Source organism: Penicillium antarcticum (assembly GCF_028974205.1).
Source record: "Penicillium antarcticum strain IBT 31339 chromosome Unknown utg000008l_segment0_segment0, whole genome shotgun sequence".
Taxonomy (NCBI): Eukaryota; Fungi; Ascomycota; class Eurotiomycetes; order Eurotiales; family Aspergillaceae; genus Penicillium; species Penicillium antarcticum.
Window position 1 is genome coordinate 1,390,692 of NW_026695306.1, and position 24,091 is coordinate 1,414,782.

The following is a 24,091-nucleotide window of genomic DNA, read 5'->3' on the forward strand; positions in this document are numbered from 1 at the left end:
GTCCAATGGAAAGCCAGTGATCGTCATCGAAGAGCTACTTTGAGGTAGCACCCACGTCGACCCATGGTTGCCCACAGGGCTGGACTTTTGGAACTATCGGGGAGAGCGGACACCGCAACTTCGAGTTTACTGCCAGATACATATGATATCATGGACCTAGCGAAAGCGTCTGCCGGAGCTGCTTTAATAGTATAAAACTCAGTTCAGTCACAAAGAAGCACGTCGAGTCAATGGTCCGGGGAGCTTCGGCGAGCCTTGCTTCCTTTCACAAATATGTGGGATCGCACGGCTTGCCTTTCTCCTTGTAATATAAAGAATTCACAGATCCCTGTTAATTCGAGTTGAAGATATAGGAAACACTTCAGTTATCAATTACTGTAATCAGGTCCAATGGTTATCCTTGGCCTGTCATGGCCTACATTACGGCAGACAATGGCTCTCTTCAGCCTGCCTTTCTTGCCGTCATGATCGGGCTATTATTGTTATCATGTATCAGTGTCGGTCTGAGACTATACTGTCGGGTTGCGTTAGTCCACAAGGTTGGACCGGATGACTATTTAATTGTGACTGGGTTGTTCGTTACAATTGCCATGGGCATCATGAACGCGTTTCATATCAGCTTCGGTACAGGGTATATTCATCACTGCCAATGTTGTCTTGCAAGCTGCTAACAGATTGTATCTAGACGCCACATGGTCGACCTAGATCTGCCAACAACGATTGTCCCAACCCTCAAACACTGGTATGCCTACCAGCTCGTCTACCCACTAGCAATCGGCCTAGTCAAATTCAGCATTCTTTCTCAATACTACCGCATCTTCCCTGTGAGGCGATTCCGAATCGCCACAGCTACGATCGCGGGAGTCGTCTTCCTCTATACAGTCATTGTCATCTTCGTCAACGTGAGTCCCTCTCTGGACCACTCTACCTTCTTTACATCCAAGAATCAACTCTGACTCTGCCAATCCAGGCCTTCGAATGTCATACCAAACCCTGGCGTGCATGGGATCCAACCGTATATCCAAACGGCTGCAATAGCCTCACAGCGACATACTTCTCCATGGCAGGTACCAACATCCTAACCGATGTTATCATTCTTTTTATGCCTCTTCCACTCATAGCGAAACTGAATCTCCACCGGAGGAAGAAGTGTCAGTACTTCCACTATCCCATCCGTTCCAAACCAAGAACTAACACGTCCACCAGACGCATTAATAGCAATCTTCCTCACTGGAACCTTCGCCTCAGCAGCCTCGATCGTGCGCCTAAGCGCACTATACAAGTACATGATCACAAAAGACGTCTCCTACGACGCGATCCAGATTCTACTCTGGTCCCAAGTCGAAGTGAACATCGCCATTATATCCGCCTCAGCACCATCGCTTCGGCCGCTATTCCGCTCGGTCTTCCGGGGGTCGTCCTATTATCGGACTGGGAAGCATCGCGATGGGGAAGCGGATGGTGAGGGTGGGATTTCGGGGACTGTTGGCTCTAGTCGGCGGAGGACGTTGGCGCCGCATGAGTATCCGTATCCTGGTGTTGAGTTTGTCATGCGTGATTTGGAGGATTGTGATTGTTATAGGGATGGTGGTGAGACTGTGATTGTGGGTGGTGATGGAGTTGTTGATGGAGATGGGCAGAAGGTCGCGGTCGATGTTTCGAGTTTGGTGACCGTTCCTGCGCCTGTGCATGCTGATGGGGTTGGGCTTGGTCAGGATGGGATATTGGAGGCGAGGCGGCTTGGGGATATTACCAAGACGGTTGCTATTGAGATGAAAAGTGAAGAGAGGTAATTTGCTGTATAATATTGGGACTTCGGACTGGGATCATTATTTGTATATAGCCAGTTACATTTAATGATAATGAAGACTTTGAACACATACATGGAAGTGACACATGGTAGATTGTATTCTGAGAAATTCTGTAACTCCAAGTCTTGGTGGGATATATGCTGTCCTGTCTTTTGTCTTTTTCACTATTGGGCACTCCCCGAAGATTCCCTCAGGGAACGAAATCCTCAAATCAGACAAAGACAATGGAATGAAAATACGACAGGGCAAATGGAAAGGGGAATGATCACCGGCTACAGCTACGGTCCTTGGCCTTCGTCCTGCAGACTGGCGCTAAACACTGACCGAGTACCTGGACTTGATCTTCCAGCTGAGCCCAGCCAGGTCCTTGCTAGCTTCTCCATGCAGTGCCAAAGGAGAAGAGGCAAGATGGTTGGGAGTTGGGGTAATGGCAGACGGTTAGTGAGCGATAAAGTTGAGGCAGTAAGTTATCGGAATGGACAACGAGGTCTGAGGCGAATACATTTAGGGCATTTAGAACCTGGAAAATAAATCATTCTTCTTCAGCCTGGTGCCCAAAAGCTGGAGAGATGAGCCTCAGTATGAGGGGGAGCGGAGGGGACAAGACTACGGGTGTCTTATTCACAAAGGAGAAGTCCCATTGTCACGCAGCGAGGTGTAGAGAGAGTCGTGGAAATGAGGTAGTCCGGCGTGAGTTACATGTAGTGGATGCAGCGTGGATGCTTAGAGCCCGGAAGAAAGCTCTTCTTCGACTTGATGCCCGAAAGCAGGTGAGTCTGGCCTCAAGTCTCGAAGCGGGAGCAGTCGATGTAAACAGGACCTGGAACCTGGAAGAAAAACCTCCTCCTCGGCTTGTGCCCAAAGCTGGTGAGACTAACCTCGACGCAACAAGGGAAGGAAAGGAGGTGAGAAGGGTCTACAAAGTTTTGGCGTCCAGTCGGGAAAGACAGCCTTGCGATCGCCATCTGATAGCGAACAATGGGTTCTACACCGTGCAATCTTCGACAAGCAAAGATATCGATAGACATTAAGCTAATGAAGTCTTCCTGCGACTAACATAAATAAATCTTCAACCAGAATAAAGCCTGTTAGTGAAATATATTGGTAGCGAACATCTCAAAGCGTGAAGCAGGAATCGATATATCCGTCTCGGGGAACACAGGGGCTCGACAGAATAAAGCCTCGAATGGCAGAACAAGTGGCGCACCTACCACGCTATGAGGAGTCACAGTGACTTCCTGAGAGCAGTAAGATTGTTGGGTCTGTGCTGGTTGGCGAGTTAGAGGAGGCATGCTGGGGGTCTGACTGCGGAGTGTTCGAATGCAGTGTCGAGAAAGTGGGCGAGGAGAATTAGTTGGTGCGAGTTGCCATAACTCGAAATGTATCACAGTCGGTTTCCTAGCAATGATAAGCACAAATCGTACGTCGCCTTCGGAGTGTGCGAACCACCACTCAGCGTCTTCTCGTAGGCGCCCTAACGATTGCGAAACCCCTGTCTCAAATACCAGAGTCGGCCAGCCATAATTTTCTTCTTGATTGAACATTCTGCTTTGTGGGATCAATCCTTGGTCTCCTTCTTTTCCTCTGATAGAAGTCCTTGTCGAGTTTGGAGGACAGGGTGGGTATTTTGAAGCCGCAGCCCAATCCCAATCGTCTTCCGATATCCCCATCGCACGCATCTGCCCCTCCATGTGTTTTGATACCCGCGTGGTGATTTGTTCATGAGAGGCTGATGGGATGACTTTGATCAGGGCATTCGACTGTTCCCACATAATACGGTAATTCGCGCCAAGAATGTTGTGATCTTCACACAAGCATTTCAACTTCTCTGAAGACAGGCCTAGGACCAGGAGCCACTGGTTTCCATTAGGGTTCTGTTGAAGCATTTCCAAAATCACAGCTACCTCATGCTGGAGGTGTTTGATTGAGGAAAAGACACGTGTTGTATAGCCTTCAGGGAGCCCACGCTGCAGAGAAGGGGGCCCAATCGCACAATCTGGGGTAAGATTTGACATATTCAAGAGTAGTTTGGATGGGGACGATGCATTATTGGTTTCGGAACCCATGATGAGTGATGAATGAGACGGAAAATGACTCCGGGTGTTGTGTCTGGGTATTGTCCTAATCACCTAGCTCGAACTCTAAATTGCATTCACATTGCAGTTTGCAGAATACGTAAATGCTAGTAAACAATTCATTGCAAATAAGGACTAAGCTAAGGAGTGATGGTATCTCATAAGCACAGTAAAGATCCCGGGATGCATATCTCCCAACGCCGCAAATAGCCGAATGAAACCTGCGCAAGTAAAATGCAAGCCCACATGAATCATAAAACACCGTGTCGTGCCTTGAAAATGGACACCTTCTCGTCATAGAACAGAATCTCCTGCAGTCGGTAATAGATGCGCGAGGTGTTCTGGTCCTCGTCTGGGTCGGTGTCATAGTCTTCGGGGTTGCTGGAAAGAGTATCTCCCTTGAAGGATTCGTCGTCACTGTGGTCTTCGGTGAAGTGGTTATCGTTGGCTGAGGGGTCGTGATCTTCATCCTCCTCGGTAGTCGCCGGGGAGTTGTCCACCGTGGGGTTGTCGTCGAAATCGGCAGGATTGTCATCATGTCTGGCTTCGAGAATTTGGAAGCACTTGATATGAAGGCCAAGGTAGGCGATTTTGAGATCTGGGCGGATGCTGACGATATCCAGGACTTGGAGTGCTAACTCCTTCAGATCACGATGGACAGTGTTGCAGATGTTCGGTAGGTACAAAGCTCGAAGCTGCGGCATATTAGGCAATCTCTGGAGAAAGAAATGCTGGTTCCGTGTCAGTATAAGTTGTAACTAGTACCACGGCAATGATCACTTACCCAATCTGCATAATTCATCGCCATGCCGAGCTCCTTCAGCTGCGGCATTTTCCCGCTCGTAACAAATGATATCATGTCATGAGTGAACATCCACTTATACCACCGCGTAGATGAATACCCACTTCCAATCTTGCGATCAGTGCCATCGATGAGAACCTTACGCAGACTCTTGCGATGCTTTCGCAGGATGTGCCGGTAAATGGCATCGATTTGCACAGAAGATTCGTGACCCGGCGCCTCATGCAGAAAGATACTCTCCAATGTATTCGGTGCCAATGCATCTTTGATGAAGAGAATGAGATACGGCGAAACATTGTCCGTGCGAATGTGTTTCAGATTAAGCGGGAAGTCAAGCAGGCTTTCAGTGAACCGGGAATCTGGATTAGATTGGCGCCTAACCGGTACTGGAGAAGGTGCATATTTCCGGCGAAGAGCCCGCCACAGTTTTTCATGGTCAACACATTGCATGACGGTTAGGGTGGTGAGTTTTGTCCAATCAACAGCTGGCAACAGGGTGGGCACATGCAATGGAACTCGTTCCAACTCGAGGACATTGAGACTAAGCATGTCAGAATCAGCTTCAAAGGAGTTCGCAGGCGAATGAGTCGTTCGATTGGGCAAAGTTGAATCTTGTGGCTGTATCTTGTCCTCGTTGGTACTGATGAATGGCTGCTCTGCTTGCGAAGCGGGTTCCTCGCTCTCAGCAACAGTCGACCACTTGGGGGCAACGTCGGTTGCGCTGTTCGGTGGCATCGAACCTTTGATATGGCAAGCTGGAGTAACTTCGTCCCGATGATCAGACAAGCTGCGCCGTTTCAGTATTCCCAAGATACCATCTGCGCGAGGCCAACTCGATGCAGACTCCGAGTTTGTTCCACACAGCAGCCACGCGCTCATGTGGGCTTTTCCGGCAATGCCAATTCGGAGCTCAGTCAGGCGATGGCGCGATTTCTCAAGGAGAAGTGCCAGCTCTTCAACATACGCCGGTTCATCTATGTCAAGGACAGCCACGCTATTGAGCGGAGGCAATACAGACAGCGAAGGGTGTTCGACATGTTTGTATTTCTGAAAGAGCCTCGTTGCCGGTGCAGACAGGTTGCGTAAAGCGTTCTCTGAGTTATCATGCCAACGAACCCAGATGCGCTCCAAGCGACATTCATGTCCGGGCCGATCTGCCAAAGACGCAAGCGCCAACCAGATTTCACGAACCACTCCAGTCGGCATGTCCCAGACGAAGGCCTCCAGGTTGACCATCCGCGCAACAGCCAGGGCAACGAGCGTCCCTAGCATCTTGCCCACTTCTTTGGTTACTGAGTATTCCTGGACCCAGCTCAGTGGACCGTTTCCAATGGAAAAGGTGCGAGTGTATTGCGCATAATGATTCCCTCGCCGCGACCGCCCACCGACTTGATTCTCCGAATGTTGAGAACTCGTACTTTGCTGGCAATCACAGCCGCAGTGCGTACAATTGCCCGACAGTCTTTCTTGGAACCTTGGCAGCCGGCTAAACACATCCTCGCCCATTACCAATGTCGACAGGCCATAAGACAGCGCATCTACCCCCGAATAGTCCGCGGTTGATGGGTTCAGGGACTCTGGCCAGACGATGTCGAATCGTGAGTACATATGCGGAATGGCCAACCCATGGAGAGCGGAGCATGTAAGGGCCAGCGATGTCAAGTCATTTGTATGCGTGACCTAGTATTATGGAATTGTAAGCTCTCGCCCGCGATTGCGAGAAAGACAAGTAATACCTCTTTAATAATCTCCTTCAACACGTCCAGCGGCAAATCCAGTAACAGTCGTGGCTTTTTTGGCATCTTGAGATCTGGAGGCGTTTGACTTCGGTCTTCCGTGCGGGAAGTCGATGGGGTAGCGCCCTGATAGGAGAGTCGGTTGACGTCCTCTTGTTCCAAACGCAGCTTGCCCAGCGCGAGAGTGAGGTTTTTCTTGGCATCGGATTCGAGCTCCATTGAGGCGGTGCTTTCGCTAGAGACGAAACCCTCCTCGTCTGACGACATCATGTCGGGCTTATCGGTATCCATATCGGCCATCAGACGGCGTGTCCCTAGCGCGAGATCGCAGTTACTGTGGGGCACGGCTGGTGGCGAAGACCATCCCTGAAGAAGATACAATACAATCCCAGTTTTCGGTCACTGGTCACTTTGGCTATGTTGGCAAACAAAAAGAAGCTATTCTGGGGTAATGAGCTCGGATCATCTATCTACATTACGTAAGTGTGTTGTCGTCACCTGCCGTAGGTGCCCGAATGGCAAGGCATAGTATAGTCAACAAAGACCTCGTGTTTCTCATGTTTCTCTCATTTGATGGTTTTTCATGGGTGGGGGGTCACTGGATTTTTTTTGGGAAGAGGGGATTTTTTGGTATTAGCATTGTGGCTTAAAAGTAGCATAGGTTTAACCACCACGCATGACAAAATCGAAAAAATATATATATATTGGCACATTGCGCGGAATACTTGTTTCAAAGACAAAGAAGAATTTTATTTTCGAATCAGACATTAAAATAAAAACAAACAGTATCTCAAGTCAATCTATAGCACCGTCTAAGGTTGTTTCTCTCTTCTCTCCTCCTCGGGGGTTATCTCCTTGTACCTTTCGACCTGGAGGTAGGAGCTCTAGTCATCTCCACGTCCAAGTCGTTCCAAATTAATTGCCGCACTAATGCAGGCCAAGTGACTGAACGCCTGTGGAGTGTTACCCATCTGCTCACCGGAAATAGCTACTTCCTCTGAGAACATGCCCAGGTGATTCGAGTAGGAGAGAATGTTGTCAAAGTGCGAAAGCGCGAGCTTCCAGATGTTGGGAATGGGCACGTCGTAGTTTGAAGCCTAGACATGCAAAACAGATTGAGCCGGGCTCTCAGTTTATGGGTGTAGGCTCAAACTTACACGAGCCATGGCTTCGACAAGCCAGAAGGTTACCATGATGAAGGCGCCTTCGCCACCTCCCACACCTGTGCAACATGAACATCAGTAACAGAATCCAATGCAAGGTAATGCAGGGCTGCATGGCCGAAGTGGTCACTTACCATCATTGGCTCTCAGGTGGTCGTATCGGAAAACCATCTTGGCGCTGGACAGTCCCTCCTTTTCGGGGCTTTCGAGAATCCTCTTCAGAGTGCTGATGAATCTGGGGTCATTTGGCGCAACGAAGAAGACCAAGGGCGCGATCAAGATGGATGCATCCAGCACTTCGGGACTCTCATAGCTCTGGCAGAAATGACCACGCTCCTTGTTGTATCCTTTGGTCATGATCTCGTCGTACATCTCATCCCGAACCTTAATCCACTCAAAGCGATCAGGACACGGCAAGCTGGCGCGCTTCTCTGCAAGACGAATGCCGCGATCCAAAGCCACCCACATCATGATCTTCGAGTAGATAAAGTTTTGGATCTGACCACGAGACTCCCAGATGGACATATCCTTTTGATTCCGGACGGTAACAACATAGTTGACCATGCGTCGGATGGAGCTCCATTGGTCATAGGTGATGGGGTTGCCGTGCTTGTTGTACAAATAAATACTGTCCAACAGCTCACCGTAGATATCTAGCTGCGTGTGGAAGACAGCCGCGTTGCCGATGCGAACAGGCTTGCTGCCTTTGTACCCATCAAGGTGGTCCAGTTCCACCTCGGGAATTTCGTACTCGCCCCGGATGGTGAACATGAGTGGTAAGAATGGTCTTTTGCTATCCTTGTCCATGTCCTTAGCAGCATGAGGGAATATCCGATCGAAGATGAAGTTGACGTATGCTTCTGCCTCTTGACTGTAACCCATCTTCAGGAAGACGTACAGTGTAAAAGCCGTGTCACGCACCCAGGAATACCGATAATCCCAGTTTCGCGAGCCTCCCACATTTTCAGGGAGCGAGAAGGTGGGTGCCGCGACGATGGCACCAGTGGGTTTGTATGTCAGCAGCTTCAGGATGAGAAGACTGCGCTCGACTGTCTCGCGATAATGACCGCGGAAGGCACACTTGCGGGTCCAGTTGGTCCAGTAGTCAGAGGTCTCCTCTTCCATCTTGAGCAGATAGGCGGCCATAGTGGCCGAGCTGGGGACAGCCTTCTCGGGACTGTGCAGGACCAGATGAACTGTCTGGCCCTCCGACAGCTTAATCCAGGACACCAAGCCACGGCCCTTCATTCCCAAGCGATCTTCCAACTTTAGATTCGCTGATGGGAGCCCAAGCTTGTCTGGCTCTCGCGAATCGCCAAAGATCTCGACCTGCAGCCGCTCGGTCTCACTTTCGAAATGGATAGTTTGAAGCCGGTGCTTCTCCATGTCATTCTCCAGCTTTGCACGAGTGTTATGCGAGTCTCGTGCATAGTTGAAGGCCGGAAACAGTTCCACCTGCAACTCCATCGACCCACGGCTGCATTCCAGCTTTCGGATCAGACCCGAGTGCTGTAACCCTGATTTGAACCGATTGGTGCCAGGCTCATTGCAAGGACAATATCCCGACAAGAGTCTAGCGGACTGGACAACCTTTTTAGGCGTGACTGGGAAATAGTCCAGCATGGTCACGACACCATCCTCGTTGGTCCACCTGGTCTCAAGCAAGTTCGAATACGGAAGATATCGCTGTTTGCTGTGGGCATCAACAACGGTCTTGTAAGGGGTCACCGAGAAAAACCCGCCTTTCTTGTCGTCAAGCAGGCGGCAGAAGACACTAGGCGAGTCAAAGACTGGCCAGCACATGTAATCCAAACTACCGGCCTTGCTGATCAGGGCACAGGTGTGCATATCCCCGATCAGGCCGTAGTCCTCGATGGCATTGTATACAGTCTCAGTCATGATGACAACGGAAATGAGTGAATGCAGGGAAGCCGATACAAGTTCAAAATACGATGGTGTTTGGTGCAGATCGAATGCTTTTTGGCAGCATCAACCCGAGACGATTGAGGAGAAACAGAAACGAAAGCACAAGAGAATGCAATATCCTCCGTTGAGATTCATCATCCGCATGGCCCGACGACTATGGAGAAACCACGACATGATGATGATGCATCAGGGGTCTGAGGTCATCGCTATGCCGGTGGATGGAGGCTTTTTCCTAGCAGACAAGGCAGAGGACCGAGTTTCATCGTTGGAGAGCTCGCATTGGATCCATTTCCCGGCATTCAGATCATTGACCCATACGTGTTTTCTGATCTCTCAGGTTGACCGGGAGTTTCAGGATCCTCTTAGATACCCACCCAGGTATTGTATATCTTCACAACAATTAATCCTCAGGGTACCAAAACCGGAGATTTCAATCCGCCAATAGCAAAACAGACAACAAAAAAGAGAACCTAAACAACATCACATCAAAAGCTCACGGTTGACCCCGGATCGACCGGACAGTGGAGCGGAGAAAGATCGGTGGAACCAGTCAGAGCTGAAGTTGACGTGACTAGTGAAGAGACCGCCCTGAGGACCCTCGATCTGCCACTCGATCCCTCAGGATTCATTTTCCCTGCTTCAGCTGCTCTCGTGTTCGTTCCTTTCTCCATTTCCCTTTCCTGTTCCCGAACATTCACTCCCTTGGACCAAGTTCCACCTTCAGTTCCACCCTTTCTCTCTCCCCTCCCTTTCTTTGTCAGCATCGCCTCCTTACCCCAACTGCCCTCGTGTACTGTCGTGTGACGCCCTTTTTTACTCGCTCATGGGGGAATCAGTTCTTGTATCTTTTCCCCTTATTTCAAACTAACTGTCCAGTCCTAAAAATGGGGCTCTCCGCCGGTAGCCACCACCGTCGGCGAAGCTCCATGCTCGCCGGGACAGGGCGAGCTTCACAGCCGGTCTCAACGGAGCGCAGAGATGACAGCCTCTGGTCACATGCCGATGGAGGAAACCACAAGCGCGAAGAACAAGAGCCATTGACGGCCGAAGAGGACACTGATGCATCCGATATGTCGTCCGCTGCAGAGAGTTTGGAACTCGACTTGATGAGTTCAGATGATGACCAATATGACGAGGAAACGGGACTCACATCAAGCCAAAAACGCCAGCGACGACGACGGAGAAACCAACGACGAAAGCTGGATGCCCGAATCGCGGATACCAAGTCACGAGGCGACTTCGATACAGACCGTAGCATCGTCAAGAGGTTGGGCGTTAATGCCGCCTTGATTTTGATGTGGTACTTCTTCTCGTTATCCATCTCAATAGTGAGTGATTTTGCTCCAATCTTCCCCTGGTGTTTTGAGCTAACCGTTCTTGTGTATAGTATAACAAATGGATGTTCTCCGAAAGCGATGTCGTCTTCCCCTTTCCTCTTTTCACCACGAGTTTACATATGCTTGTTCAATTCACACTCTCCGTTATAATCCTATGGATCTTCCCGTCTCTCCGACCACAACACCCTCCGGGGTCTGCAGCGTCATCCCCGGTGGATGGCCCTGAAGAAAAGCCGCCGATCCTGACCAAATTTTTCTACTTCACACGCCTTGTGCCTTGCGGTACGGCGACCTCGCTCGACATTGGCCTCGGAAACATGTCATTGAAATTTATCTCCCTTACCTTTCTTACAATGTGCAAATCATCTGCACTTGCCTTCGTTCTCCTTTTCGCCATCCTCTTCCGACTCGAATCGCCTTCTGTCAAGTTGATCTTGATTATTGTTACAATGACGATCGGTGTGGTGATGATGGTCGCAGGCGAGACTGCTTTCAATGCGCTCGGGTTTGCGCTTGTCATTGCGTCTGCATTCTTCTCGGGCTTCCGATGGGCCTTGACACAAATCCTTCTGCTCCGCCACCCGGCCACTTCGAATCCATTTGCGACCCTCTTCCTGCTCACTCCTGTCATGTTCTTCTCTCTTATCGTCATCGCGCTATCTGTGGAAGGTCCTGCTGAGATCTACCAAGGATATCTTGTGCTCGCTGAGAAACGTGGGAACCTGCTAGGCTCTTTCCTTCTCATCTTCCCTGGAGTGCTTGCATTTTGTATGATATCCTCGGAATTTGCGCTTCTCAAGCGTTCTTCAGTTGTTACACTGAGTATTTGTGGCATTTTCAAGGAGGTGGTCACAATCAGCGCAGCGGGTATTATCTTCCATGATAAGCTCACTGCGGTCAACCTGACCGGTCTCTTCGTGACGATCAGTAGCATTGCGGCATACAACTACATGAAGATTTCGAAAATGCGCAGTGAAGCACTAGAAGAGACATGGAGTCGCGAGTCGAGTCCGCTATCTGATACCGAAGATGGTGACCACAGCAGCGCTGGCGAGCAGCAACAACAAGGAGACTATCGTCGAGTTGCAATCCAAGATGCTAGCATCATTAGCCCTGCACCTGGTGGCCACTTGAATAGTGACCAAACTGTATCGCCAGCTGGTGATCAAGGGCGCTCATTCCGAGTGCGGGCCAGCGGCTCCAGGCACACGAGACACGCTCTCTCCATTTCCACGTCTACAATCCCCGAAGACGACGGGCCACCATCTCCTCTCAGATCCGCCCCTCCCACTATAACGACAATGGCCCAAGCGGGATTCCCTCATCTGCAACCCTCCAACCGCGAGGGATCTCCAGATGTTCTGTCAACCTCATCCCTTTCACCTGTACGGCAATAAACTCCCACCCATCACTAGCGTGTCACGTTCATTCTGCCTCTACTCCTCTGTTATTTTGATCTGCCCTATATTCCCCTCCATGTGACGGTTGTATGCCACCTATATCTCTTCTGTTGGCTGGTCTAACTTCCGAAGCGTGCCTTTTGGATTGCATGTCTCTTTTTAGATATGATTTGTTCTAATTCTGGTTTGGCCAGGATATGAGTTTCTTTTTTGCATGAGGCGGTTGTTGGCTTTTGCCTTGGACTTCACTGATACCATCAATTCAATTTCTTTTGCTTATACACCGTTCTCAAACTTGATTGTCACTCTTGCAGCATCTCCTTGGTTAGATACTCAATGTTATCATTATACAGGAGGCAAATTTTTCATAATGTGTGAATCTCCACGGTGTCCAACTGTATTCACTAATCAGCAGAACACATCTTATAAGAAGTAACGTTATCTATTCATTCACGCAAACTACCTCGAATCAATATCCATACAATTATTCCTTCACACCCCCCTTCATCATGTCCTTAAGATTCTTCTGACCCCTCGGCTTAGCAGGCCCCTTAGCCTTCTTCTTCTCATCCGCCTCAAGCTTCCGTTCATACTGATCCTGATGTTTGGCCCGTTCCGCACGACCCTCCTTTTCAAGCTTAGTCTCAAGAGACTTGAACTCTTCACACTCAGGGTCCATCCCGATAAGCGACTCGAGCAGCTTGATCTCACGTGCCCAGACACCTGGATCTTGAACGGTAGCCGCGCCCGTCCCTTTAGATCCTTTCTTTGCACCCTTTTTCTTGCCCTCGTCCTCACTACCTTCTCCGGCGTCTTCGTTGGCTGTGGTCTTCCACGGGACGCGGTCGATAGGTGTTTCAAGAACCATGGGGAGACCCTCGAACCGGGGCTCGTTCATTACATTGTGGAATGCACGTAGACCGAGGAATCCGGTACCGATGTTGGCGTGAAGGTCTCTTTTGCTTCCTCGGGGAGCTTTGGAGTCGTTCAAGTGTAGGGCTTTGAGAAATTGAATGCCAATCAACTCATCAAATTCTGCGAGGAAGGCCTTGAAGCCCTCTGGAGAGGTGAGGTCGTAGCCGGCTGCAAAGCTATGGCAGGTATCAACACAGATACCGATGCGGGAGTGATATTCCTTTGGGATTAGATCTAAGAGATCACGGAACTCGGAGAGGGCGCCGCCGATCGTGTTACCGTGGCCGCACATTGTTTCCAAGACCGGGACAACTGTTGTTGTTTCCTTGATGGCTTGGGTGAGGGTGCTTGCTAGGCGGGCGAGTGCCTCTGGGAGGGGAGCCTGGTTGGTACTTCCAGGGCTTTGGGGTGTTAGTAGAATTGTGGCTGAAGGGATGGTTGACTGACTGGAAGTTGTAGAGAGAGATCCCAAGGGCTTCGCAACGGCGGAGGTCATCTAGGAATGAGTTGTATGCTTGCTTGGACTTGGCGGTGTCACTTTGGGCCAGGTTGACGAGATAGGAACCATGGGGAAGAATGTGCCTAGATTGAGCATGAGTGATCTATTCTGGTGAATGCGGGTGATCGTAGTAACTGACTTGGATGCATCATAGCCCTTTTCAACGCACAGCTGACGGAATTGATCACAGTGATCGTCTTGGAGCGCTGGGTTGTCCCATTTTCTCTGCGACTTCAAGAACAACGCAAATGCGTTGCCGCTAATTCCACACTTAGTTGGGACTGAATAAGAGGGGAGTAAAAGCTGGCACTTACCCAATGTTATGGCTGTTATGAATAGAATTAAATACGCCTGCTCATAATTCTAGATCAATACCAAGCTGCTGTTCATCCGAGTTGAGTACTGACCTTTTGCGGCACTGACGTGTGCGCCAACGAACATGCGCAGACCCTGGGTGCGAGCTGCCAGAGGCATAGCTTCAGCCTCTTGATCTTTTTTGGTTTTTCTCGCCTTCTTAACAGGCTTGGTGCTGTCGGCGTCTTCGGTGGCTTCTTTCTTGGCAGGAGACTTCTTTGGCTTTCCCTTGGGAGCAGCAGCTGGGGCAGATTCGTCAACAGCCTCTTCTTTAACGGGCGGAGCCGTATATTCTTCCTCGGCGTCCGATGCCTCCGGGGAAGACAGCTCCTTGAGATTGATGCTGGATTTCTGTCGCTTGGATCTTCTCATAGGCGAGGCATCGGATGTGCCACCACTAAGGTTTCTTTTGTGATTGGTCTTGGATTCAAACTCTTCACGCTTCGGCGAATCAGGTGATTGGCAGCACATAGTATTCCAGGTGTTCTTTGTTCTTCACAATGTTGCAGGTTTCAAGAGTGGATACTTGATCGAAGACCCGAAGAAGTTGGCTGATATTGCCAAGCCTTATGTAGCCCCCGTCGCTGTGAATTCCAGAGAGTAAGATATGCCTAGCCAGAGTATTTTATTCTGACGAAGCGAGGCTCTGTCTGATATAATTTTCTCGCGTATCTGCCCAATACTGTCAATGTGATGCAGCAAGGACAGAGAACTGATGTATCGCCGGGGCAACGGTCATGTGATGTTTATCGATAAACCCCCTCCTCCACACAAAGTTGTCCCTTCAACTCGACAATTTTCGAGCTTTCTCAGATCTCTCATCTGTCGTCATGGCGGCCTCTGATGACCTGGTCGACTTCAACATTATCGAAAACCAGAAGGAAAACATTCAATCACTCCCCGGTGGTCGATCAGCAAGAGAGCTTGCCCGCATCTTTTCTGCTGGCAGCAGCAGTGACAAGATTCCAGCGCCGTCTCCGAACGCGACAAGGACCCTCAACGATGCCGTACGAGAAGAATTTGAAGGGGAACTACAGTCGATTGGAGAATCAGACGACCCGCTCGACGTTTACGACCGCTACGTTAAATGGACCCTAAACGCCTACCCATCTGCACAAGCGACCCCAGAGTCCGGTCTCCTTCCTTTGTTGGAGCGGGCCACGAAGTCTTTCCTCTCATCATCACACTATAGGAACGACCCGAGGTATCTACGTTTATGGCTCCATTACATTCGGCTTTTCTCCGACGCCCCGCGCGAAACATTTGCATTCCTCGCACGTCATCGCATTGGTGAAAGCCTGGCTCTCTTTTACGAGGACTTTGCTGGGTGGCTGGAAGGTGCTGGACGTTGGGCACAAGCCGACGAAGTATACAGGCTCGGCATGGACCGTGAAGCGCGACCAGTCGAGAGACTGGCACGAAAGTACAGCGAGTTCCAAGATCGATACGAACAACGACCACAAGATGCAGGGCCATCCTCACCTGCTTTGCCGGCCGTCCGACCAGCGCTGGCCGCCAAAACGGATCCGTTCGCCTCATCAGAAAGCCCTGTCGACCAACAAGCTACACGACCATCCCCTTCGGCTGCCCCCAAGACGAAATCCGGAAAGCCAAAGATGGCCATTTTCTCAGACGCCGATTCCGCTGCGCCAGGCCCAGCAACTGGTGGAGCGACAAAGGGTTGGGACAGCATTGGATCGATTCGGGACCGCAAGAAGGAGAACGAAATGGAGGCTAAGCCATGGGCTGGAGAAACATTGAAGGCTGGAAAGAAAGCAGCGCCATCGCAGAAGATGGCGATTTTCAGAGACGAGGTAAGTGTTCACCATGGGTAAACCTTTCTCTTTATGAACCTCCACATATTTACGATCACAGGACTAATTGCTGGCATGACCTTATGGTTTTTTACTTTGTATTCAGTCCAAACCAGATTTATCTACCAAAGAACCAATTCCTCCCAAGCAAGTACCGGAACATCATGTAAGGGAAGCGGTAAACCCGCGCACCGGCCGCCGAGAGCGTGTATTTGTCGACTTGGAATCAGTATACCCGGATCGAAAAAACCCGGCCCATGAGATGAGTTTCGAAGAGCTCAGATCTATCAGGCGTGGGTGGATGGACAAGAACTGGAAAAAACAGAAAGAGCCCTTGCAACAAATTTCGGGGAATGCCAATGCATCAGAGGAGCTACCGGAGCACCTGATTGACAACCTGACGATAAATGGAAATTTCCAGTCTCACGATCAAGATGGCGGCAAATCAGGCAAATTAAGACGCATCGAGGTCAAAGGGGAAACGACACAGACCCAGACCGGTAAGTCAATACAACCCATGCGAGTTCTCTGAGCCATCCAAACTGATGACTTGTATAGTCAAGATGAAGTTCGACTCGCCCTCCAAGTCAAAATCCAAATCCCGGAGAAAGAGCACCAGAGAACCGACAATGACCATGCATACTCGCGCGGCGACTGATGAGATCTATAGCATCTTCAATCAGCCATTGAAGGCAGAAACCGAAGCAGATGCCGATAGCTTCTGCGGTAGTGACTACGAGGACGAGGATTGCGATAGCACCGGAACAGGTCATATTTCAGCAGCGTCAAGCGACTTTGGTGATGACGAAACCCAAACAACATTCCACAGATCCTACGATGACACTGAATTTGCCGACACTACACGGGCTGATAGTGCTGATGGGGGCGATTGGACAGAATTTGACCCCAACCGCGACATCCCTGGAATGGACAATGACGAGCTGACGTCTCAATCCGTCGTGAGTGAAGAAGCAGCTAGTTCTTCGCATGGCACACCAGAGAGGAAAGTATTCGTGCCAGAGATGCCCGAGGATTATGCTCCACCATGGGGAACTTACCGTGACCCTGCTGTCATGGCCCAGAACCGCCTTCCTTTCATGACTCCAATTGTGGAACGGACGGAATGCTCAATTCCTTCCCTGACAGCCGCCCGGAATAGCATGTACAATGCGAAAACACCTTCCAAGCCTCGATCACCCGCCGCGGATCTCTTGCTTGATAGCCCCTTGGGAGAAGAGGATCATACATTCGCATATACGGCAGATGTTCCATTCAGCCCAACAGCTTTCAAGGCGCTTGCGCCTAAATTACGGAGACGGGAAGCGATCATCAGAGACTCGCAGTGCAATCCAACTGACAAGGGCATTCGCAACACGATTCTTAATTCTTTGGAACCGCCACTTGACACATACACCGGATATCATGACCACGTTGAAGACAGCAACTACGCTTCGATGATTCAGAAATTTGTAAAAACTAATACTAGGAGATCCAAGAGTGGCGATGAGAGATTTGATACACCAATTCTTGAATTCCCAGGAGCCGAACGAAGCTACATTGTTCGACGTGAGCTTGGAGCTGGTGCATACGCTCCGGTATACCTAGCAGAGAGCGTGGACAGTCTTGAATCCTACCATTCCGATTCCGACGACGGTGCCAGTCCCAAGGGCAAAGACTTTCGCCCGAAATTGAACGCCTATGATACACCCCGTTATCCCTTGGAGGCAGTCAAGGTTGAGAATGGACCATCCAGTGCCTGGGAATTCTACATGATTCGCGCCGCCTACGAACGTCTCCGGCAATCTGTAGATTATGCACGCGCCACAGACAGCATTGTTCGTGCACACGAGTTGCATGTGCATAAACGGGAGAGCTTCTTGATAGAAGACTATCGCGGACAAGGCACCCTGCTCGACCTGGTCAATATCGTGCGCAACGAGTCTATCAGCGCCAATCATACCTCCGAAGGTGGTCTAGAAGAGGCACTGGCAATGTTCTTCTCCATCGAGCTATTCCGAACTGTCGAGGGACTCCACGCGAACGGAGTTCTTCATGGTGACATCAAAGCTGATAACTGTCTTGTCCGTCTCGATGACTCCAATTCCAACGAACCTCCCACTAGAGGTCTTTCCCTGCTTGACCTCAGCGCCGATGAGTCTCCCTTCGATCCCCGTGAAGGCCCTCACTATTCTCCAAGTGGATACCACGGCTGGAAACAAAAAGGAGTTGCATTGATTGACTTTGGTCGCGGTATTGACATGCAAGCTTTCTCTCCGAATGTGCAATTTATCGCCGACTGGGAAACTGGCACACACGAATGCAACGAGATTCGCGAAGCCAGAACCTGGACCCACCAAATCGATCTATACGGTATTGCCGGCGTTATCCACGTCCTTCTTTTCGGAAAATACGTTGAGTCCACACCCGTTGGCAACGATGAGAACTCACCGTCGGGGTCTTCGCGCACCTACCGCATCCGTGAATCTCTGAAGCGCTACTGGGACCGTGAAATATGGGCCGGTGTCTTCGATCTTCTATTGAACCCAGGCGCTGAACGCTGGCAGCGTATTGAGCGCGAGAATGGACCACCAGACATTGCTCTGTCTACGGCACCTATTCTTCCTGTGCTACATTCCATGCGTCATGTCCGCTGTAGCATGGAAGAGTGGCTTCTTGCGCATGCTGAAAAGAAGAACCTTGCTCTTCAGCTCCGTAAGATCGAACACCTTCTGGCGGAGCGGAAGAAGAAGTTGGAGAAGTGATTCTTTGACTCTTCCTCCTGTTGACATGCCCGTATTGTGTATTTCTTTTCTATACCATACCTTATACCCCCTATCTCTTTCATGTTACTTTCTCTTGTTGGGTTCTAATGGCACTTTCCTTCCTACCCTTTGTTAATATGCATGTTTGATTGAAGATAATATTTGATATTGCTCCAGTTGATTCCGGTTCAAACATTCTCACAACAACCAGTCCCTAGGTAGTCAAAAAAGCTTCACTCTATTTCTGTTTACGTCACATTAGGCCAAGCCATGGATAGATAGAGTTAGACCGGCTCATGTAATTAAATTGAGTATCCATACCCGGGGCCCACTCATTTAAGTATACTTTAAGGTGGATCTCTATAGGTTACTAACCACGATCTACTATGACGTGAACGCTGGGCTGATATGGACAAAAGCAGGGAGAAAAAAATCTGTCAGGCGTACCTTGCGGGCATTCACCGTGGCGTAGAATCTACGAGATATGACAAGAAAACTTGGAAAATAAGAATGATTGATTTCCATGATGATCTCGCGCTCAAAGCAAACACGGAATCAAGGAATAAACAAGCCGTACTCTGCACAATAGATCAAACAAGATCCAGCACGAATAATAAGCTCTTAAAAGAAAAGATAGGCATCCATACGTCATGAACAACGTAGAAGAGAATCAGAAAGTAAGACAGATAAGACGATATCAGATAAAAAAAAAAAAGAGCAGTGCGGCAAATGAAATGAAAGCAGCAAAAGAAAAAATCACATGCGACTGTCCGGAATGCAAGGCCAATAAAGTTCGCCACAAGCTTAGGGGAATCATGTGAAGCACAAGCAGAATCAGCAGAATCAGAGCGTCGAAGGCATGAAGAAATTGAACGGATCGGTAATCATAGATCGAGAATAGAACTCGTCGAGTTATGGCTGGCTCGATGTTCGGATTCAAATCGAAATCGATTGATGAAGATCCGGGAAATGCGAATGAATTATGAGAAAAATGAAGTTTCGCTGGCAAAAGATAACCAAACAAAACACCTCGCTTGCGTATCAGGGATGTCGTTGGTCAACTGCAGTATCATGCGCGTTCGTTTCGTTTCGGTTCATCTATGGTATTTGCATATGTATCGTTGCACATTCGCTTTTTTAGGGGAAGTTTGTGTAATTGCTGTCCATGCTGATTGACGAGGGTCAACATAGAAGCAGGGGATCGTTTCCATATGTGATGGGTAATTCGATAGGCGGATGAATTATCCGAGTCGTGTCAATTTTCCAGAATGCCGAGGTGTGAGAGTGTGAGGGGCATTATGTGAGAGATACAGGCGACGACTGGACAAGCCTGAGAAAGAAAAGTAAAGAGAATTTGTAGAGAATGTGGGTCGCAAATATGGCGAGTAGTTGTGAGAAGATTTTCGGATTTTCGAATTGGTATTTGAAGTTTTTTTGGGCTTTTGTTGTTTTCGAAGAAACCAGAAGGAAAATGTAGAAATGGTTGTCAATGAGTGAAGTGAAGGGTGGACGTTCGTCGAAGTTGAGACAGGTACCACCGAGTAACGAAAGTAATTGCCAATAGAATTGGATGGTTTGACGAAGACCACACATAGCATTTGCTGTTACAAGGCAAGCCGAGTTGAATGCTTGCTGTCAAGCAACCGATAGCTCGATGCCAATGTACCATACATGGTTCCGACAAACAAATGGAAAGCGAAAAACCTATCACATTTTTCTTTGAGTTGAGTGTTGTGGTGTGGAGAAGGTGATCGAGCGTGAGAGAATAAACAGGACACAAGTCACAAACATATCGTTACAGTCGTTGATAATGCCGTTGCTGTCATAAAAAAAGGCTGGAAATGGGGGCGATAGCTGGGCCCCGTCTGTATCTCGTTCAGGTCATTATGCAAAGGGATAAAAACTGGCGGAATCAACACCGGAACAGAACAGATACTCGAAAAGTCGACAGCAGAAAAGCGCAAATCTAGTTGCGCGTGAAAGGCATATTCAAGATTTGCCGGCGGATTCGCTCGGCATCGGAGAGACCCTCCTCAAATGCATTGTAAGGTAGAGGGGTTGACGTCTTCTCGGGTGCGTGTGTAGGGGAAATTTGCATCGGAGAGGTATCGTCGGTGGGTCTCACATAGGATGGGCCGCCGCTCGAGAACGGATCGGACAGCGAGGGTGCATGTCTAATGAACCGGTTTGGAGCATCGCGACGCTTGTATGCACCTTCAATCTTGAACGGCGAGCCAAGGCGTTTGATATTGTCACCAAGGTCTAGCAAGTGGTTGACAGGTGGCTTCATTACAGGAGTGGTCTCTTCAGGTTCAATTGGGCCTGAGTTGAGAGACGAAGGCGGGGAAAAAAGCTGGTCGACAACATCTCGAGGGTTGACTCCACTAGTCGTAGCGCCACGGTTGCGGAGACGAACTCGGCCATGACCCATGTCTTGAAGCTTGTTGTTATGAAGGTAGTCCTCAAGGCGACGATCGACATCTTCATCGAGGTTCTTGGTCTCGCCCAGGGCACTGGTGAATACGTCATCAACGTTGCGCATAGACTGCTCCAGGTAAGTGTTGCGGCGGGTGCGACGCCCTGGAGCATGGATAGTCTCGCGGCGAGGTGCGCTGTTGCCCTTGACCTGGCGGTTTGATCCACCAGGGCCCCAAGTGCTGTACACAAAGGGTGATCCCAGACGAGGGATACTGTGAGCGGATTGTACACGGAGATGCTGGCTGGGGGTTGGGACATTTTCGGGCCCGACAGTGGCTGGCACAGGGTCATTGAATGAGTAAGTGTTCCATGGCTGCAACGGTGGCAGATCCTGTGTGACGCGAGCGATTGGGTTTGGCTCATTCGAGGTGACGAGAGAGACACCAAGATCACGAGTTGTATAGGCAGAATTGTCTGCGAACGCGTGAGGACCGGTACCTGCAGGCGCGGACACTTCGGTGGGTTCGGGGGTACGCGACTGCATGATGCGTTGATAATGAGGCGAGATAGAGAACTTGCGACGGCAAAGTGCCTTAAGACGACGTCGAGTCTTGGCGTCTGTCTTGGGCCAGTTTGGCTGCAATGTCGATGCCGCAGTTGCTTTGGGAGTTCCAGGCTCAGCAGACATCATCGAGACAGATTGGCCGAGACGACTGCGCTTGTTTTCCCATGTCCTCTTAGCCCGGCGCGAAACACGGGATGTGACTCCAAGGGGAGGAATGCTGCCCGGGGTCATCTTGAATGGAGTCATAGTGGGGTCTTGGAGATAAATTTGATAAGTGTTCCACAGATGATTATCCATCTCGCGCGTCCAGCCTTTGTCGGAAGCAGACCTGTAAGCGTTCGATGATTTACGCTGCGAAGGCGACTCAAGCTCAGCTTCTTTGGAGAACTCGAGAGGGAAGTATGGATCGAATAAGTCACTTTCCACACTCGTGCAGCTTCCAACAGATGGACGCGAAGCAAATGTTTCAATAGATTCAACAGAAGAGTCAGATAAACTCGAGCAAACGGACTCGGGGCGTTTAATGGGCCCAGGAGTCTGATCCCAAGCTGGCCAAGGGGTCCCCGTTTCGCAAGCCTCGAAAGGCGTACCGCGGATCTGCGCGGGAGGTGTCTTGAAATTCATGCGCGCGCGAGGTGGTGCAAGCAGACCCTCATCTTGAGGGGATTGGCCGAGGAAAGGCGCTTCAAGCGCACCGTTAGATTGCGGAAATTCAATCGAGGGAAGCGGGACGTCTGAACCTCGGAATTGGAAAAGGTCAAGATCCATGCGAGCGCAGACATCCGTGCCGGAGCGAGGCCGAACTCGCGGTAAGCGGCAACCCGAGATAGAGTGACGAGGTGGAGGCGGTACTTCAATCTTGGTGCTCGGGCGCTCCGGAGTCTTGGGCACCTCGTCATCTAGGAAGGGGAAGGTGAAGTTCTTCGGCAGAGTGCGCGAAAGCTGACGTTGAGCCATACTGGCGATCTTGCGGTAATGCGAACCGCAGAATGTGGGGTCAATGCGATCTGACGAAGGTAGGAGTCGTGTCGGAGGGTGTAGTGGATCGGTGAATATGCGGCTTCGAAACGCGCAAAGTCGCGTCCAGGGTCGTAATATCGTGATATGATGAAAAAGGAAAGGGGAACGAGGGCAAAATAGGTGAGGCAACGAAAAAAAGTCCGAGGTTTCGGTGTGATCAAAGGCTCAGGAATGCGCGAAATCGGTATCACCAGATCACATCTGCGGCTCCATCCCGTCTAGTAGGGGGAGGGAGATTTCGTCATTACCCAACGCCAGAAAAGCACAAAAGAAAAGAAGGCCTCCGAAATGGAGACGGCGAGAAAGGATCTCGCGAAAGTGGTAAAAAGGGTGGTAGAGAGAGAAGGGGAGAAGGGCCGGAGAGAAGAGGAAGAAGAGAAGATGGGGGAGGTTGGGCGTAGGGTGAGGCGCCGGGGGGTACCTGGTACCTGTGGTTCGGCGGCCAACACTCACTGAACAGCGTACTCGGTACTTGCGGTTCAACGGCCCACTAAGAAAATCTTAGACTTACGATTCGCGAAACTGCGCGATACAAACGAGTTCTTTATTCTCATTCGATAGAGAGGACTACTTTGGATATTTTCTCTTCTCGTAGGGGTTTGTTTAGATTTTCTCGACTCTTTCCTAGGTGGTTTGCTGCAGGGACCTTACGTGATGCAGACCAGAATCCGGACTTGGGAGGTAAGGATGGGTTACAGATACAGAGTAGCAAGAGGTAAAAATAGGTGTACAAATAGGCAAAGATAGACAGAGCCCGTGGACCTGTTCCTGAAAGATGGGAGGCTGGTGGACTGTTTAGTGTAAAGTTGTATAACATCGTGGGTGTTCGGTTAGGCCAAGTAGACACTGTCTCCAGCCGTTCCTTGGCTGCAAGGGCCTCGAGGTTGCTTATAGAACGGTCATGCATCAGATCATGCCCTGCACTGATTTTCTTCACCTATACTTTTTCACTTTTCCCCCAATTATACATAGTGTTCGTGGCTCAGGCCGTATCCAGGGTATTTTTATTCTTTCAGAGAGAATTCGTTTGTGTTAAAAAAATAACCTTGGAGGGGATCAGCGGGACAGATTTCATTGTGCGGTCTGTGGCCCAAAGCCCGGGGCCAAAGAGCCAATATAACCCCATTCAGCGCATCGAGAGGAGGTGAAGTTCTCCACTGACGCGCGACGCGTGAAGTCGCGTGCTGTATCTTACAGTCACGTGTGTATTTCCATCACGTGTATACTTCGACTTCAACTTCAACTTCAATTTCTTCGTTTCTCTGTCGGATATTTATGCTGGTTTGATTGGGAAAAATTGATTCCATCTCGCAGTGGGTAGCCGCAGTTGGGATGCCCGATACAAACCCACATTCGAGAAGCCAAGTCTCACCGCCGATTTACTAACTCGGTATTGGGCAGACAGTGTCAATTTAAGTCAATGTATTGGTTCCAGACGAGATCATAATATCTGAATGTGCGTGTCACCCAAGTTCCAGCTTGTTTCGCAACTAA

At 49.9% G+C, this 24,091-nt stretch overlaps 8 protein-coding genes across 8 annotated transcripts; 3 read left to right on the plus strand and 5 right to left on the minus strand.

The window, feature by feature from the left end:
• Window positions 1–599: 599 nt before the first annotated feature.
• Window positions 600–1,793, plus strand: N7508_008045 (uncharacterized protein; the record flags this gene model as incomplete). Its single annotated transcript, XM_058466109.1, has 4 exons — window positions 600–631; window positions 686–902; window positions 971–1,151; window positions 1,207–1,793. 4 exons carry the CDS (start codon window positions 600–602, stop codon window positions 1,791–1,793), a joined length of 1,017 nt encoding a protein of 338 aa, XP_058317437.1.
• A 1,106-nt stretch (window positions 1,794–2,899) lies between these two features.
• N7508_008046 (uncharacterized protein) lies at window positions 2,900–3,877 on the minus strand (the record flags this gene model as incomplete). The annotated part of the gene is made up of 1 exon (XM_058466110.1): window positions 2,900–3,877. The coding sequence occupies one exon, from the start codon at window positions 3,875–3,877 to the stop codon at window positions 2,900–2,902; it is 978 nt and encodes a 325-aa protein (XP_058317438.1).
• Window positions 3,878–4,137: 260 nt separating this feature from the next.
• On the minus strand, window positions 4,138–6,724 carry N7508_008047 (uncharacterized protein; the record flags this gene model as incomplete). The annotated part of the gene is made up of 3 exons (XM_058466111.1): window positions 4,138–4,617; window positions 4,671–6,368; window positions 6,425–6,724. 3 exons carry the CDS (start codon window positions 6,722–6,724, stop codon window positions 4,138–4,140), a joined length of 2,478 nt encoding a protein of 825 aa, XP_058317439.1.
• A 584-nt stretch (window positions 6,725–7,308) lies between these two features.
• On the minus strand, window positions 7,309–9,486 carry N7508_008048 (glycoside hydrolase family 15 protein; the record flags this gene model as incomplete). The annotated part of the gene is made up of 3 exons (XM_058466112.1): window positions 7,309–7,521; window positions 7,582–7,646; window positions 7,722–9,486. 3 exons carry the CDS (start codon window positions 9,484–9,486, stop codon window positions 7,309–7,311), a joined length of 2,043 nt encoding a protein of 680 aa, XP_058317440.1.
• Window positions 9,487–10,397: 911 nt separating this feature from the next.
• N7508_008049 (putative nucleotide-sugar transporter) lies at window positions 10,398–12,247 on the plus strand (the record flags this gene model as incomplete). The annotated part of the gene is made up of 2 exons (XM_058466113.1): window positions 10,398–10,841; window positions 10,901–12,247. The coding sequence occupies 2 exons, from the start codon at window positions 10,398–10,400 to the stop codon at window positions 12,245–12,247; spliced, it is 1,791 nt and encodes a 596-aa protein (XP_058317441.1).
• A 487-nt stretch (window positions 12,248–12,734) lies between these two features.
• On the minus strand, window positions 12,735–14,489 carry N7508_008050 (DNA-(apurinic or apyrimidinic site) lyase APN1; the record flags this gene model as incomplete). Its single annotated transcript, XM_058466114.1, has 5 exons — window positions 12,735–13,566; window positions 13,613–13,747; window positions 13,804–13,923; window positions 13,979–14,015; window positions 14,072–14,489. The coding sequence occupies 5 exons, from the start codon at window positions 14,487–14,489 to the stop codon at window positions 12,735–12,737; spliced, it is 1,542 nt and encodes a 513-aa protein (XP_058317442.1).
• Window positions 14,490–14,848: 359 nt separating this feature from the next.
• On the plus strand, window positions 14,849–18,594 carry N7508_008051 (putative checkpoint protein kinase (SldA); the record flags this gene model as incomplete). The annotated part of the gene is made up of 3 exons (XM_058466115.1): window positions 14,849–15,832; window positions 15,939–16,332; window positions 16,391–18,594. 3 exons carry the CDS (start codon window positions 14,849–14,851, stop codon window positions 18,592–18,594), a joined length of 3,582 nt encoding a protein of 1,193 aa, XP_058317443.1.
• A 1,966-nt stretch (window positions 18,595–20,560) lies between these two features.
• N7508_008052 (uncharacterized protein) lies at window positions 20,561–22,534 on the minus strand (the record flags this gene model as incomplete). The annotated part of the gene is made up of 1 exon (XM_058466116.1): window positions 20,561–22,534. One exon carries the CDS (start codon window positions 22,532–22,534, stop codon window positions 20,561–20,563), a length of 1,974 nt encoding a protein of 657 aa, XP_058317444.1.
• Between the last annotated feature and the right edge of the window lie 1,557 nt (window positions 22,535–24,091).